We start from the raw sequence: 15,486 nt of genomic DNA on the forward strand, positions 1-15,486 counted from the left end.
TATAAATTAGATTTCTGTAATTCATTGGATATTATCCCTAAGACTGGTGGAAGGGGAACCAACAATTTTGCAAGTAAGATTCTCTCTTAGCTAACTGCCACTTGTTGGGACATTACCTTGTATTTGAGCACTCAAAAACTGGGCAGCATGATGGCATTTGGCAGCCCTGATTCACATGTCTGCTGCTGATTGAAGCTCTGGTTTCAAAACTAATTGATACAGCAGTTTTTGAGTAGTTCGGGTCAGGTTTACATCAGGTTCAGGAAAGGTCTCGATGAGGTTCCGGTAGAGCCGGTTCACATATAGGTGGATTGGATGCGGTTTGAACCGTATCCATTCCGCATGACGTGAAATAACATTGCTTTCTATGGTGCCTGTTCACATATGCCTGGTGCAATGTCAGTGTGGATTGAAAAAGTGTCCTGATGGATTTCTGAGCAGTGCAGTCTGGTACAGTTGTGGATTACAGGCTCATTAACTTCTATGGGAACCAATTCTGAGTTGCACATGGCGTGATTTTGTGAACACAATTTCAGGCTGGTTTTCTCTCCTGCTCCCGATGTAAACCTGACTGAAACGCGGAACAACTATTTTGTCAATAAGCTGTGAAAACGGAGCTTCATTTAGCTCCACACATATGTGAATCCACACTGAATCTGGCCCTGCATCATTATGAAATAGTGCAGAGGGAGTTTTCTGGTTGAGAAAAGGTAGACGTCTTGTGAATAACAAATCCTTTCACATATAAACTTTAAAGTTCTCAAAATAGTGGCTGTTTTTTTTTTTTTTTTTCTAGACTTTTTTTTTTTCTTTTTTTGGTGATCCTGCCAAGTAGCTTTCCTGTCTTAGGGTCACACCACTTGAAAGAGAAGTGTGGGATCCCGCCCCCCCCCCCCCCCCAATCATACTTGCCTAGTTCGATGCAGCATCGCTCCAATGCTGCATCTGTCTCCCCCCCCCCCCCCCCCCCCCAGAACGAACTGCATTCCTGTGATTCACAAGAGAAGTACAGCCAAAAGAGTGTTAGCTGTACTTCTCCTTTTAATATGTATATACTGTAAAGTAACTTTAGGTTGCTCTCCTGATTTGGTTTATAAACCTCTTTCCCTTTCCTCATCTCCATTACATAGACAGGCATTGCTTCACAGAATATAGCTGAAACATTTTTTGGGGTTACTATGCACAGGAGGTTGCAAGGATATGCCAGAAGATTTCTCACAGGATCAGCATGGCTGAAAAAAACAATCAAGCCACCCCACCTATGGCCTTTTTTTTTTTTTTGGTCCTTGAGTTTAGATATAATTAATCATTCAGTTCATATGTATCTATTTCAGCTGTGTTTGTAGCTGTCTGCATGCTGTAAAAGAGGTTCTGCAGAATCCTTGGATATATTCTGTAGCTATGAAAAGGAGTAACGATTATGCAGAATCCGCTAAACCTTTTTCAGTCATCTGTGTTCTGCACAAATGTTTATTTCACTTATATTTCTCTTTGCAGAGGAGCATTGGGAGTGACTCCCAAGGCAGGGCAACGGCAGCAAATAATAAACGGCAGGTTTCTGAGAACCGAAAACCTTTCAACTTTTTACCGCTTCAGCTGAACACTAATAAAGATAAGACTACTACACCAAGCCCACCAAAAAGAGAAGCCAGCATGTCGTCATTGCCAAAGGACTTCCTAACTTCTGCTTACTCTAAAGATTTGGCACACAATTTTGAGCCATCTTTATCGGATGATGTGAGGGGAGAGGCTGCCATTGACAGTAACCAGGTATAGTGTAATTTTCTCTCAAGTTGCTGGTATTTTGATAGAAGTAATATAGTTCTAGTCTTGCAAGACATTAATTGAAATAGAGCTGTATGGATATTTTAGGGGCATTCATGCTGGGAAAAGGTCATCTACTTGGGGGCTTCATTTTTTTTTTTTATAAGGCTATAAATATTGGCTGGCACTAGTGAGGTTGTTTTATAATGTGGGAAAAGTGATATACTTATATTTTTTCAGTGTGTTAAAGTGTGTACACTGGGACCTTTCTTGCATCCTAAGCTGCAATTTTGAGGTTTACTGGCCACAGTTCCTATACCAGTTCCTATGTGTATTGCTGCTGCATTTTATCTACTTGTCAACTGTGGTGCCCCATGTTTACTACATCAATAACTAATGAGAGACATTTCCCTTGAATTATGAGGGGAGATGTACCGTATTTGCCGGCGTATAAGACGACTTTTTGACCCTTGAAAATCTTCTCAAAAGTCGGGGGTCGTCTTATACGCCGGTACACATGTTAGGGGGGCTGCGGCATTAAGTACAGGGGTTTGCAGGGGCTGATGTCTCTTACCTGGATCCAGTCCCACGACGATCCGGTCCAGGAAGCGCGGCGTCTCCTTCAGTTCGGCCACTGGATGTTCGTGCGGCTGCTCGGCTCCGCCTCCTCACCGGTGATTGGCCGCCAGAACTGTAGCTCAGGAAAGGCACACAGGCGGCCAATCACCGGCGAGGGGGCGGAGCCGAGCGGCCCCACGAAAATTGAGTGCCGGAGCAGCAGGTAAGTGTGCTGTGTAGAGGTGCTGCTGCAACCACATATGCTGGCTGCAGCAGCACCATACGAGAACAGGGTCAGCAAGTCTCAGTGGGAGGAATAGTGCCCCATCATTGGTGTCACTGATACCAATGATGGGGCACTATTCCTCCCACTGACACAAACGATGGGGCACTATTCCTCCCCCCCACTGACACCAACGATGGGGCACTATTCCACCCCCCACTGACACCAATGATGGGGCACTATTCCACCCCTCACTGACACCAATGATGGGACACCATTCCTCCCACTGACATCAATGATGGGGCACTATTCCTGCCACTGATACCAATGATGGGGCACCATTCCTGCCACTGATACCAATGATGGGGCACTATTCCTCCCACTGACACCAATGATGGGGCACTATTCCTGCCACTGATACCAATGATGGGGCACCATTCCTGCCACTGATACCAATGATGGGGCACCTATTCCCCCCACTGATACCAATGATGGGGCACTATTCCTGCCACTGATACCAATGATGGGGCACTATTCCTCCCACTGACACCAATGATGGAGCACTATTCCTCCACTGATACTAATGATAGGGCACTATTCCTGCCACTAATGCCAATGATGGGGCACTATTCCTGCCACTGACATAAATGATGGGGCACTATTCCTCCCACTGATACCAATGATGGGGCACTATTCCTCCCACTGATACCAATGATGGGGCACTATTCCTTCCACTGATACCAATGATGGGGCACTATTCCTCCCACTGGTGTGCATTGGAAGAGGGGTAGTCTTATACGGCGAGTATAGCCCAAACACTACATTTTAGCAGGAAAAGTAGGGGGGTCGTCTTATACGCCGGCAAATACGGTACTATTAATGTATGTAATTTAAACTATGCTAAAATTACTTGTTTTTCATTGTTCTGATTTTGTAATTGTTTTTTTATACCAATCGAACATATTGTAGTCAGGACCTGTTGCTTGGTTCATTAAACTGATGTTAAAAGCCAAACTCCAGATTTACTTTCACTTTTATTAGTTTGTTTGGGAAAAGGTGGCCCAAACAAACTATTTTCCAAACTAACTGATTTGGCCTCTGTCAGCTCTGTATAAACTAAACTGTATGCAGGATCCGCTACATACAGTATACAGTGCTGTGTCTTGGTAGTTGTACAGGGACCTCCATTCTGCTGCCGAGACAAAATCGAGTTGGGCTGAGTGCTTCTCAACCATTTAAAGGAAGCCTTGTATTTATAAAAATACAAGGCTTCCTCTCATTGGCCACAGGCGGAGAGATGACATCACAATATCCACCTCAGCCAGTCAGAGGAAGTTTTGTATTTTGTCCTAGCAGCAGACTGGAAGTCTGATGCTATATACAGTAAAGACAGCGCTGACAGCAGCTGCATCAATGAAGTAAACCTGGAGTTCGGCTTTAGAGGAAAATGAGAGATATGTAAGCTGCCAATGTCAGCTCTAATCTTGAAAATACTATTTTTTTTTTTTTTTTTTTGTCAGAGGATGCGCTCACACTGGAATTGGTTTACGTGAACCATGCCTGACTTGACTTGACTCGCCTCCCTACTCTTCTGCTTGTCTGAACTCACACTAGACTTAAAGCAGGTTGTCCTGGGCATACCTACGTCATCACCCCTGCTAACCAGACCAGTTATCCCTGTTTCTATAGACAATCTTTTATGGAGAGCTCTGTGCTTTGGCGCAGTTTGCACTCGCACTATAGCAAAACATTCAGGACCACAATTGATTCGTGCCCAGGGCCACCCCTTCCAAGTGATCCGGGGCACAGTTAACCGATCCTGAGCATGGATCACTCACACTACACAAACATACCTGCACAAGGGGCTAAACCTTGTCTGTTACTGGTTCAAAGTACCAGTGTGAGTGCACCCTGAGTCACAGATATGAAACAAGTACATAGGTGAGGAATTCTGACTTTGGTTGCTGTATGCTTGTGTCTATCCTGACAGCTGTGTTCTAAACACAGATTTGTCCTGATTTAAAGCTAAAACATTAGGATAATGTACACTTTGAGAGAACATTGCAAGGCTGCTTTGGCATTTTGATTTAGTGATGAGTATGTTCTAAGTGTTGGCTGAGCAGGGCTTGTCTGCTTTGAACTTGTAACATAGTTATATTTACCAAATATACCCGCATTGTCTCTTTAGTCCTTGTGTGTTGCATGTAAGTATTTAAATTCTACTTAAAATCAATTTTAACCTGCATTTTTCTACTGTTTTTATATTTAAAACCTCATTAAACCCAAAATAAACCAAAAAAAATTCTTTATCTTACATAAGAGGACACAGGGTATGGTATCTTCCTTTGAGATGGGATTATGCTGCCACCTTTAGGTGATTGGACACTGGCAAAAAAGACCAGAAATTCCCTCCCACTTATGTATTATTATTCAGGATTTATATAGTGCCAACAATTTACACAGTGCTTTTACAATATAAAGGGGATAGTACAAATGCAATACAGTTCGATACAGAAGGAATAGGAGGGCCCTGCTAATGGAACTTGCAATCTACAGGGAGGGAGCAGTGATATAAAAGGTAATATCTGTAGGGGATGATCTGATGGAGGTGACTCAAGTACAGTTCTTAGGTGCAGGTGGGATAGGCTTCTCTGAATAAATGAGTGTATAAGGATCGTCTAAAAGCGGACAATGCATAGATTCAGTTTTTTGCTCGTGTCTCAAGGTGATGGTTACATCTGTGTTTTCTGCGCAAAATAGTTTTGTGGTTTTTTTTTTGTTTTTTTTTTATTTTTTTTAAGCTAGTGTTCTCAAGATTTCCATCTGGGAATACGAGGCTTGTCCATATCTGTCTACGGTGCTCTGCTAAGAGGGATGGTACCTAGAACCTGTACTGACAGGCAGGTGCTGTAGTGGCCATCAGCTGGAACTGAAGACCGTCAAAGTAGTAAAAAAAACGTCACCAACCAGCACACCATGGATCTCCAACTTGGGTCCAAAGCTTTATTCAGCGATCACATTGTTATAGCAGGAGCCAATGGTTTGGAGCCTTGCAGGACCCCTTCATCACATGCCTGATGAAGGGGCCTTGCGAGGCTTCGAAATGTTGCTTCTGCTGTAAAAGTGTGATCGCTGAATAAAGTTTTGGACCCTCCTGGGAGATTCACAGTGTATTGGTGACTTTCTTTTGCTTAGAGCCTGTGCTGGACACTCCCTGTAATGTTGCCATTTGACACTGGACTCTGTTACGAAACCCTGTGCCATGATTAATTTGCATTCGAACCTGCAGTGTGCTATACAGGTCCAGAGAAGTGATCCTCACCTGGGAAATTGAGTTCCTGAAGATCTTGTGGCATTTGTCCGCCAAGATGGGTGAAGTCTGAACCCACCTGGGGGGCCTTGGAGCATGGGTTGATGAGTGCCCTGGTGGTAGTCCTGTTATACTGGGTGCTTTTTGTTACATAGCATTGTTTAGGGACGTTTCAGGAGGTGTTTTGTTACCACTGAGAGCAGAGCATTGTGCAGGAAAGCAGGGGGAAAAAGAGCAGCAGAACTGAAACTAATGGAACTTGATGTCTGTTCTCCGAGCCGCTGATGTCATTTTTGTGATAAAAGGCGTATGATGGATCCAGGATGTGCTGCTGTGATCTTGCCAGCTGGCTGATCTATATGGTTTCTCTTTTGGATGTCTGGATTTTAATTGGCGGTACTATATACTCCTTGCTTTTTGTGAGTTCATTTGACTTAATCTTTTAATAAAGTGGCATTTTACCACACTGCACCATGAGGTCTGTCTCTTTCCATTCTTTTCTTGTCTGCTGTATGTGACCTGCCTGAGTGGAGCTGCAATCATCCATTCCAAGGGCAGAATTGTTACACTGATTTTAAGCCTGCTTTGACCAGTTGTGTGGATGGTCATATATATTTTGGTAAGGGGCTTTGCTGCTCATCTTGGATGCTGTTCTTAATTGCAGAAGATTCTTTGGGCACAGATCCTCCTTACAGAGTGGGCTGAGTTTTTATAAACTTGTTGCAATGTTGCCTTGATGGCGTGTACATGTATAGGATCACAACAGTTTGTTCACATGGGAGTGAGCACTTTTTCTCAAGTTGTTGTACATATTCTACATATTACTCTATGTGAGATTTTTTGTTTTGCATAACGGTTCCTTGGTTCATGGATCTTTATAGGAGACAATAGTGCAGAATCATTTCTTTGGAGGTCCACACAGATTGTATGTTTAACTACCATAGAGTGCTCTTTGACCACTCTTAATTAAGGCGGTCAATTTATTTCAGCAAGTGGTGAAGTGTGTAATCTTCTATCACATCCAGAGGGTGGTGTGATTTGCATGGACCTTTACTAAGGACTTGATTTGTGAAATTTTATGATGTATACTGTTCATATTTTTCTTCACTTTGGTTCATATTATATTTGTGTATAGTCATATTTTAGAACTGCGTTGGTGACTGTGAGAATACCTGAGCAGCAGCTGCATCTGATTTGCATTCAAACGCTGTTCAACTTTTTATGACCTGGCCTTTCCTAATGTATGGCCAGCTTTCTTTAACCACTTGCCCTCCCTGAGGATTTACCCCCCTTCCTGACCAGGCCTTTTTTTGCTATTCGGCGCTGCAATATTTTAACTGGTAATTGCACGGTCATGCAATGCTATACCCAAATGAAATTTATGTCCTTTTTGCACACAAATAGAGCTTTCTTTCAGTGGTATTTGATCACCTATGCGCTTTTTTATTTTTTGCACTATAAACAAAAAAAGACCAAAGATTTTGAAAAGAATATTTTTTTTTACTTTCAGCTATAAAAAAAAATATAAGTAAACTCGAAGTTAGTCATAAATTAGGCCAAAATGTATTCTGCTACATTTCTTTGGTAAAAAACAAAATCCCAGTGTATATTGATTGCTTTGTGTGAAAGTTTATAGCATCTACAAACTATGGTATAGATACTGCAATTTACACCATTTTTGCTGTACAGCGCTGCACTAGTTTAACTGACAATTGCAAGGTCATTCAATACGGTATATAAATTAATTTGTCCTTTTTTCACAGAAATTGAGCTTTTTTTTGGTGGTATTTGATCACCTCCTAGGTTTTTTTTTTTTTTTTTTCTTTTTTTTTTTTTGGCGCTATAAACACAAAAAGGTTGAAAATTTGGAAAAAAAAACATTTTCTCATTTCTGTCATAAACAAAATTTAAAAAAACTCAAATTTCATCATAAATTTAGGCCAAGATGTATTTTAATACGTGTTTGGTAAAAAATTAAAATCCCAATAACTGCATATTAATTGGTTTGTGTGAAACTTTATAGCATCTACAAACTATGGTAGAGATAACGGAATTTACATAGCATTTACTTTGGCTGCCTATCACATTTTTTGAGGTGCTAAAATACCAGGACAGTACAAACACCCTCAAATTACCCCTTTTTGGAAAGTAGACACCCTAAGCTATTTGCTGAGAAGCATATTGAGTCCATTGAAGATTTATTTTTTTTCCACAAGTTTTTGGAAAATGACGAAAACGTGTTTTTTTTTTTTTTTTTTGTTTTTTTTTTTTTCCCACAAAGTTGTCAATTAAATGATATATTGCTCACATAAGCCATGGATACATGTGGAATTATACCCCAAAATACATTCTGCAACTTCTACCAAGTATGGGGATACCACATGTGTGAGACTTTTTGGGAGCCTAACCACATACAGGAGCCTGAAATCCAATGACCAGTTTGAAAGCCTGTGTAAATGCGTGTAAGGTGTGTAAATACCTAATTTCACTTCCTCACTACCTATCACAGTTTCGGAGGCCCTGAAATGCCAGGATAGCACCAGCCCCCCAAAATAACCCCTTTTTGGAAAGTAGACACGCCAAGGAATTTAAAAAGAGGCATGGTGAGTATTTTGCAGATCTAATTTTTTCTCACAAGGTTTTGAAATCTAAAACAAGAAAAGAAAACATTATGTTTTTGTTTTCTTTCTTCATTTTCCAATAACTTGTAGCAACAAACAATATCTGAAAAATACTCACCATGCTTCTTATCAAATTCCTTGGGGTGTCTACTTTCCAAAAAGGGGTCATTTGGGGGTGGGGGGGGGGGGGTTGGTGCTATTTTGGCATTTCAGGGCCTCTGAAACTGTGATAGGTAGTCAGGAAATGTAATGAGTAAATAAAGCCCTTTAAAAGCCTACAGGTGCGGTCCTGTACTTGGCTAGACTGCCAAAATGTCTCTCAGATGTGGAATCTCCATACTCTGGAGCAGAATGTATTTTGGGGAGTAATTCCACTTATATCCATGGCATGTGTGAGCAATAAATCATTAAGTGACAGTTTTCTGTGTGAAAAAAAAAAAATATATATATATAATATTTTTATTTTTTTTTTATTTGTCATTTTTCAAAAACTTGTCGTAAAATAAATTCTTCTATTGACTCTACATGCCTCTCAGCAAATAGTTTGGGGCATCTACTTTCCAAAAAGGGGTAATTTTGGGGGGTGGGGGTCATTTTATGCCCAGCATTAGAAGTTTATGCCACACATCACTCACTCTTTTAACCATCTGAAAACAAATCCTTTTCTGACACGTTTTAGTCACATGAAAAAAATCAGTATTTTTTGCTCGGAAATTACTTTTGAACCCCCAAACATTTATATATATTTTTAAAGCAGACACCCTAGTAATTAAAATGGTGGGTGCTGCAATTTTTTATGTCACATAGTACTAGCGCAGCGATTTTTCAAACACACGTTTTTTGAAAAAAATATACACTTTTTTACTTTTATTGCCCAAAAACACAATCTATTGGCCAATTATTTGATAAAATATAAAAGATGATTGTATGCTGAGTAAATAGATACCAAACATGACATGCTTTAAAACTGCAGGACCCTGTTGCTGTAAGAATAAACAAGTCGGTGCTTCAACTGAATGGCATTCCTGCAACGAAAACAGTAATGGTTAACAATAACAGCTTTTTTTATTGAAATATGTGGCAAAAAAAAAAATATATATATATGCACCGAAGCATAGGGGCCATCCACCCACTGGCCACCCCAGGCCCTCCATGCGTCTGGATATATGCTCCTTTTTTTTTTTTTTTTGTAACTGCGGATGAAAAATCTCATACAACAGTGCTGCACACAGACTTATGTATATTCTGAGAGCAAGTTCCTGTTGCTGTCAAAATAAACAGGTTGGTGCTGCAGCTGAATGGCATTCCTGCAAAGAAAACAGCAATGGTTAACATTTAATCAGTAAAATCGTAACAGTAGAACATTAACTCGACAACAAAATAAACTACAACTATTTTTGATTTTTAACATTTTTTAATTTTTATTGTACTTTTTATTTATTCTTTTTGGTTTTTTTTTTTTTTTTTTTTTTTAACTTGAACTTTAACAGAATGTAGGGTCTCTCAACATGCAATAGCCAGTTTCCTGACTACCTAACATCTATCGAGACCCTGTGTAAATATGTGCCCTGAACTGTGCTGTGCTGTACTCGATACTAATACTTCACTAGTGTGTGGTAGCGACAGAAGCAGTCCTTGAGGCAGAGACCAGGTTGGCCAGGACAGGAGGGACAAAAAAAGCAGATGTCACACCTAATTCCATCTCTGCTACAGACAAATATCTTTTTTGGTGTGTCCGTTTGGGGTACCAGGAATGGCATCGGGAAAATGCTTCTCATGCAGCCGGCTAACTGCATCTGTGTTGGGGGTTTGGGCCACAGCACTTTCTGGATACAAAAGGGCCATGATCTCTTCCTGGAAGTTTAGGAAGGATCCACTTCGTTTAGTTGCTCTGTAAAGCACAAAAGCATTGTATAAAGCCAATTGAAACAAGTAAACACACACTTTTTTGTACCAGCGTCTGGCTTTTCAGGAAACTAAGTACGGCTTCCTCATCTGGTCATTGAATTCCCTCACATGTAAGGTTATAGTCGTGGACACAGAGGGGCTTCTCAACACCAGCTGCCGTGGCAATGGATGGTTGTGAATGGAAGACAGGACGAAAACATCCCGTTTGTCCTTCCACTTCACTGCAAGCAATTCCTCATTTCTCAAGCAGGCTTTTTCCCCCTTTCTAAGACGGGTAGTTACAAGCTGCTGGGGGAAGCCCCGGCGATTAGGTCGCATGGTGCCACATGTGTTAATTCCAAGATTGTACAAATGTCTAAATAGTGGCACGTTTGAATAAAAATTGTCCACGTATAAATGGTACCCCATATGGAAAAAGGATGACACCAAGTCCCAAACTATCTTGCCACTGCTCCCCATGTAGTTTGGGCATCCAGGGGGGCTCCACGTGACTATCTTTCCCCACTTAAATCCGGAACTTATATGTATAGCTTGTTGTCCTCTCACAGGTCTTATACATCTTGATCCCATATCTGGCATGCTTGCTGGGGAGAAATTGTTTGAATGTAAGGTGGCCAGAAAAATGAATGAAGGACTCATCAATGCAGATGTTATGCTGGGGAGTAATGCAAATTTTTGGTTAAGGTGATTTACAAGGAGCCTAGTTTTGTGGAGCCTGTCAAATTCAGGGTCACCCCGAGGACGACAGTGTATTGTCATTGAAATGAATAAAATGCATTATACTCTCATATCTATGCCTGGTCATGGCAGCAGAGAACACAGGCATATGATGAATCGGGCCTGCGGACCAATACAACCGCAAATAATTTTTTTAGTAATGCCCATGTTGAGCGTTAGGCCCCAAAAAACTTTACATTCGGAAACTATAATGGGTTTCCATTTGAATGGTCTGGCAAGGTTTGAATTTTTGTTGGCAGCGATAAACCAGCATGCATATAAATTGCTTTGATCCACAATCAATGCATACAGATCTTCTGTGAAAATCAGCTTCATAAAAAATCAAGGGGAGTAGTTAACTGCTTCCATACAGGGCACTTTTACCCCCTTCCTGCCCAGGCCAATTTTCAGGTTTCAGCGCTCTCACACTTTGAATGACCATTGCGTAGTCATACAACATTGTACCCAAACTACAATTTTATCATTTTCTTCACACTAGAGCTTTCTTTTGGTGGTATTTAATCACCGCTGGGGTTTTTAATTTTTGCTAAATTAACAAAATAAGACCAAACATTTTGCAAAAAAAAAAACACGTTTTTTCTTTGTTTCTGTTATAAAATTTTGTAAATAAATTTTTTTCATAAATTTAGGCCAAAATGTATTCTACTACATGTCTTTGGTGAAAATAACCCAAATTAGGTAGTATTATTTATTCTGTAGGAAAGTTTTTATAGAGTTCACAAACTATGGGATATATCTGAAAATTGATCAAGTACTGACGGCCAATCTAATTTCTTGAGGTTCAAGAATGTCGGAACAGTACAGATCTCGCCCAAATGACCCCTTTTTGCAAAGTAGACCGACGTATTCATAACAGTCATAGCGAGTTTTTTGAAGTTGTCATTTTTTTTGTCATTTTTTCAGAAACTAAGAAATAAAAAAAATGATTTTCACCATTTTTTTTTTTTTTACGTACTGTCACCAGTGCAGTACAGCGTCATCAGATAACTGGCATGGCAGTGATCAGGGACACTGACTGGTGACCGTATATAAAAAAAAAATAAAAATTTTTTTTTTAAATTATCAATTTTTTTTAAGATTTTTTTTTTTTCTTTTTTCACTATGACCAAAGTAGTATAATGTTACCATAGTAACATTGTATTACTTTGGGAAGTGATCAGTATTTTTTTTTTTTTTTTTACACAATTTGCTTATAGCAAAGAATTACTTTGCTATAAGCAAGCATTTACCTGAATGACATCGATTCATTCAGGGTTTTTTTTTTTTTTTTGTGTTTAGGTGTGATTTGGCTACGGCTAATCACATGACACAGCTGGGCTGTGATTAACCCGGCTTGTGCATGTGATCGCTGTGACCATTCACAGCTAGACACACTAGTATACAATAGATGGCATGAAAGGAAGCCATCCATTGTATTCAACTGATTGGTCACACCAGGTCACATGGCACTGGCAACGGGGCTGGTACACATATCTGTCATCGGCCGTGTTCAAGGTACACGGCCGGTGACAGATCACAGCTCTGCGGGCAGGCAAACTGCGCATGACTGAAAGGACGCAATATGGCGTCCACCTGGAGGGACGAGCTTCTCGCCCGGCAGCCATCTGGCTATAGGCCGGGGCGGGAACTTGTTAAATTTGCTGTTTCCACCTTAATTCCGGGTCGGGCAGTGAGTGGGGGAAGTACGGGGGCTGCCAATTGGGATTTGCAAGTATATCTGGAAGGATACTAGGGGCTCTATGGGCCTGTGTGCAAATCCTTGGCGGTTTCGGGACACTACTTGTGCTCGCCACCACACCAGCTTGTACTGCACTTGTGGGGCTCGACACGTCACCAAGTGATACCTCAGTGTTGGTATGTATAATACCAGGATGTACTAGGCCGCTGGTGCTCGCCAGTTCACCAAAAGGTAGAGTGGCACTAGAACTGGCACTCTGTTGCATATGAGAGTCATCATATGATTGTAAAATCTCACCAACCTGGGAACGGGGTTTGGTACACCTCACCTTAGCAAGGACGACTTCTCCATCGTCTGAGCTATCTGTCATGGTGCCTCTGCTGTCTACAGGTTTGTATTCTGAGGCAGATTGTGTCAGTGAGTCTTCCCCTTCGCTCTCACCTGACATGCTCAGAAACCTGTAGGCCTCTTCACTACCTTTCGATTGACATTTTGGCCACTAAATTTATAGGTACCTAGTAGGGGTGTACGGAAATTTCGGTGGCCAAAAACACCCCTATTGGCCGTTGGCTGATATGAATAAAAGCACCGATACAGGTGCCGAAAATAACCCCGCTCCCTCGTCGCAGTTGCTCGGTAGTTCTCAGCCTTACCTAAGAAACCACTGAACAATAGAGATTAGTGTAGGAAAGATGGCCTGCACTCATCTCTATGCCATTGGAGGACCGGAACGATGTCACTTCCGATTCCAGTGCCTTGTAAACAAGGCCATTTTTAATTTATGTTCTTTTTTTAAAGCGCTAGATCAATGCTTTTTTTTTTATCTAATGCTTTACATTGTAGGAGATATGTGGGGTCTTACCCCATATCTCTCCATAAAGAGGACCTGTCACTAATTATTTCTATCACAAGGGATACATGCATTCCTTGTGATAGGAATAAAAGTGATTCATTTTTTTTTTAAAGGGACAGAGTAAAAATAATTTTTTTTTAAAAAGTTTACTGTGACTCCATCTCCCCCATGCTCACGCGTAGTAGTGAACACATGCGTAGGCCCCGCCCACATATGTAAACTGTGTTCAAACCACACGTGAGGTTCGCCACGAATGTCAGAACAAGTGCAATAATTCTAGCACTAGAACTCCTCTTTAACTTTACACTGGTAATCTGTAGAACATTTTAAAGCGTTGTCCATGTAGTTTGATTACATAACATGAGCGTGCGCGGTTTTAAAGAATGACATGTTTCTATTTACTTGCTGTAACATCCTCTTTCATATTTTACAAAAAAGGGGTATTTATTGTGTTTTTGTTTTTTTAATCATTAAAGTGTATTTTTTTCCAAAAAGTATATATTAATTTTTAGATGCCAATTTCGGCTTCGGCACCAGAATTTTCACTCCAGTGCACCACTAGTACCTAGTGCGACTCACAGGAAAAAGAGCACCTGGCTGTCAGGGACTGCATGAACCGCTACAAAAAAATTTACTGGCAAGTGCTAACAGAGATCAGGCCTGACTCTGCGAACACTGCGGTTTTTTGTGCAATGTATCAAGGGACAGTGATCTACTGACACTGCACTTGCTGGGGGAGAGAGATGGGGGTAAGCGTAGGGGCTAAACGCAGGTGCTGGCTGGTGCCGGGGCTGATCCTGCTAACGCTGCGTCTTTGGGGAAACTATACTAATGTGGGTGCTGGTATAGTGCTGATCTGATCAAAGATATTGATCCGTTCAGACATTATACTAGCAATGAAGGTTTATTGTATATGTGAGCGTGTTCCTGGCAATCAAGTGGTTAAATGTGATGACTGGTGTACTGATAGGCAATCTGACGCTATTTGGGAGGGACGCTAGCTGACTCTAATGCTAGAGCTGACTCTAATCTAAAGTCACCGGCGACACTAATACAGTGATCGGCAAAAAATCTGTACTAATGACACGGGGGTGGGGGGGGGGGGCGATCAAAGGGTTAAATGTGATCTGAAAGTGTTCTAACTGTGTGCAAGTGTGCTGTTTTACTCACTGTCTTCTTCTCTCTCTGGGACAGGATGTGCCCAGAGAGAGATGTCATAATTTCCTGTACCTTTTGTAAGTGTAAACACAGGTACAGGAAGATCCCTGATAGGGCAGGGATCGATCATCTGATTTAGGCCGAACATCACTGGGCTAAATCAGATGTTTGATCCCTTGGGGATGAAATCATGGCACCCGCGGGTTGGCTGGGGGGGGGAGGGGGTGCGTGCTTGATTCTGTGCACCTGTGCCGCCCTGTAGCAGTATTTCTGCTAAAGGGCGGTCAAGAAGTGGTTAAAGAATTTGTAAACCCATTTTAGATTCTTAAACATAAAAACAATATGTTGCGCTCCTGCTTTGAATATTAAATCAATACAAATTTCCAATAGATATATCAAAAAAATCAATATTAATAAACTTGTGAAAAACAGAAAATCATGTGAAATCAAAATGTTATCCCGTGCTTATCATACACGAAAAAATATATAATATAAAAAATATAATATATATAAAAATTAATCAGTCTTCAATGAAAAAAAAAATATATGTGACTTTTCCCAGTGAATCAAATCAATAATTCCAGGTGACTTCCTTAGTGAGTATAAGATGTGCGCTCACCTCCAGATTAGCCTGTAACAGGCTAATAACACTTTTTGTCCACTCAATGGGACTGA

General features: G+C 41.0%; 1 protein-coding gene across 7 annotated transcripts in view; it reads left to right on the forward strand.

Annotated features, from left to right (window-relative positions):
• Window positions 1-15,486, forward strand: part of PCM1 (pericentriolar material 1) — a 173,136-nt gene that overhangs the window by 27,484 nt on the left and 130,166 nt on the right. For all 7 annotated transcript variants that reach the window (XM_089669565.1, XM_089669561.1, XM_089669566.1 and 4 more), the window contains exon 4: window positions 1,498-1,770. In XM_089669565.1, coding sequence (XP_089525691.1) covers window positions 1,498-1,770 — 273 coding nt within the window. The remainder of the gene's footprint in view (window positions 1-1,497; window positions 1,771-15,486) is intronic.

Source organism: Staurois parvus, unplaced genomic scaffold (genome assembly GCF_062004578.1).
Source record: "Staurois parvus isolate SC_StPar_1 unplaced genomic scaffold, SC_StPar_1.0 ptg000080l, whole genome shotgun sequence".
Taxonomy (NCBI): Eukaryota; Metazoa; Chordata; class Amphibia; order Anura; family Ranidae; genus Staurois; species Staurois parvus.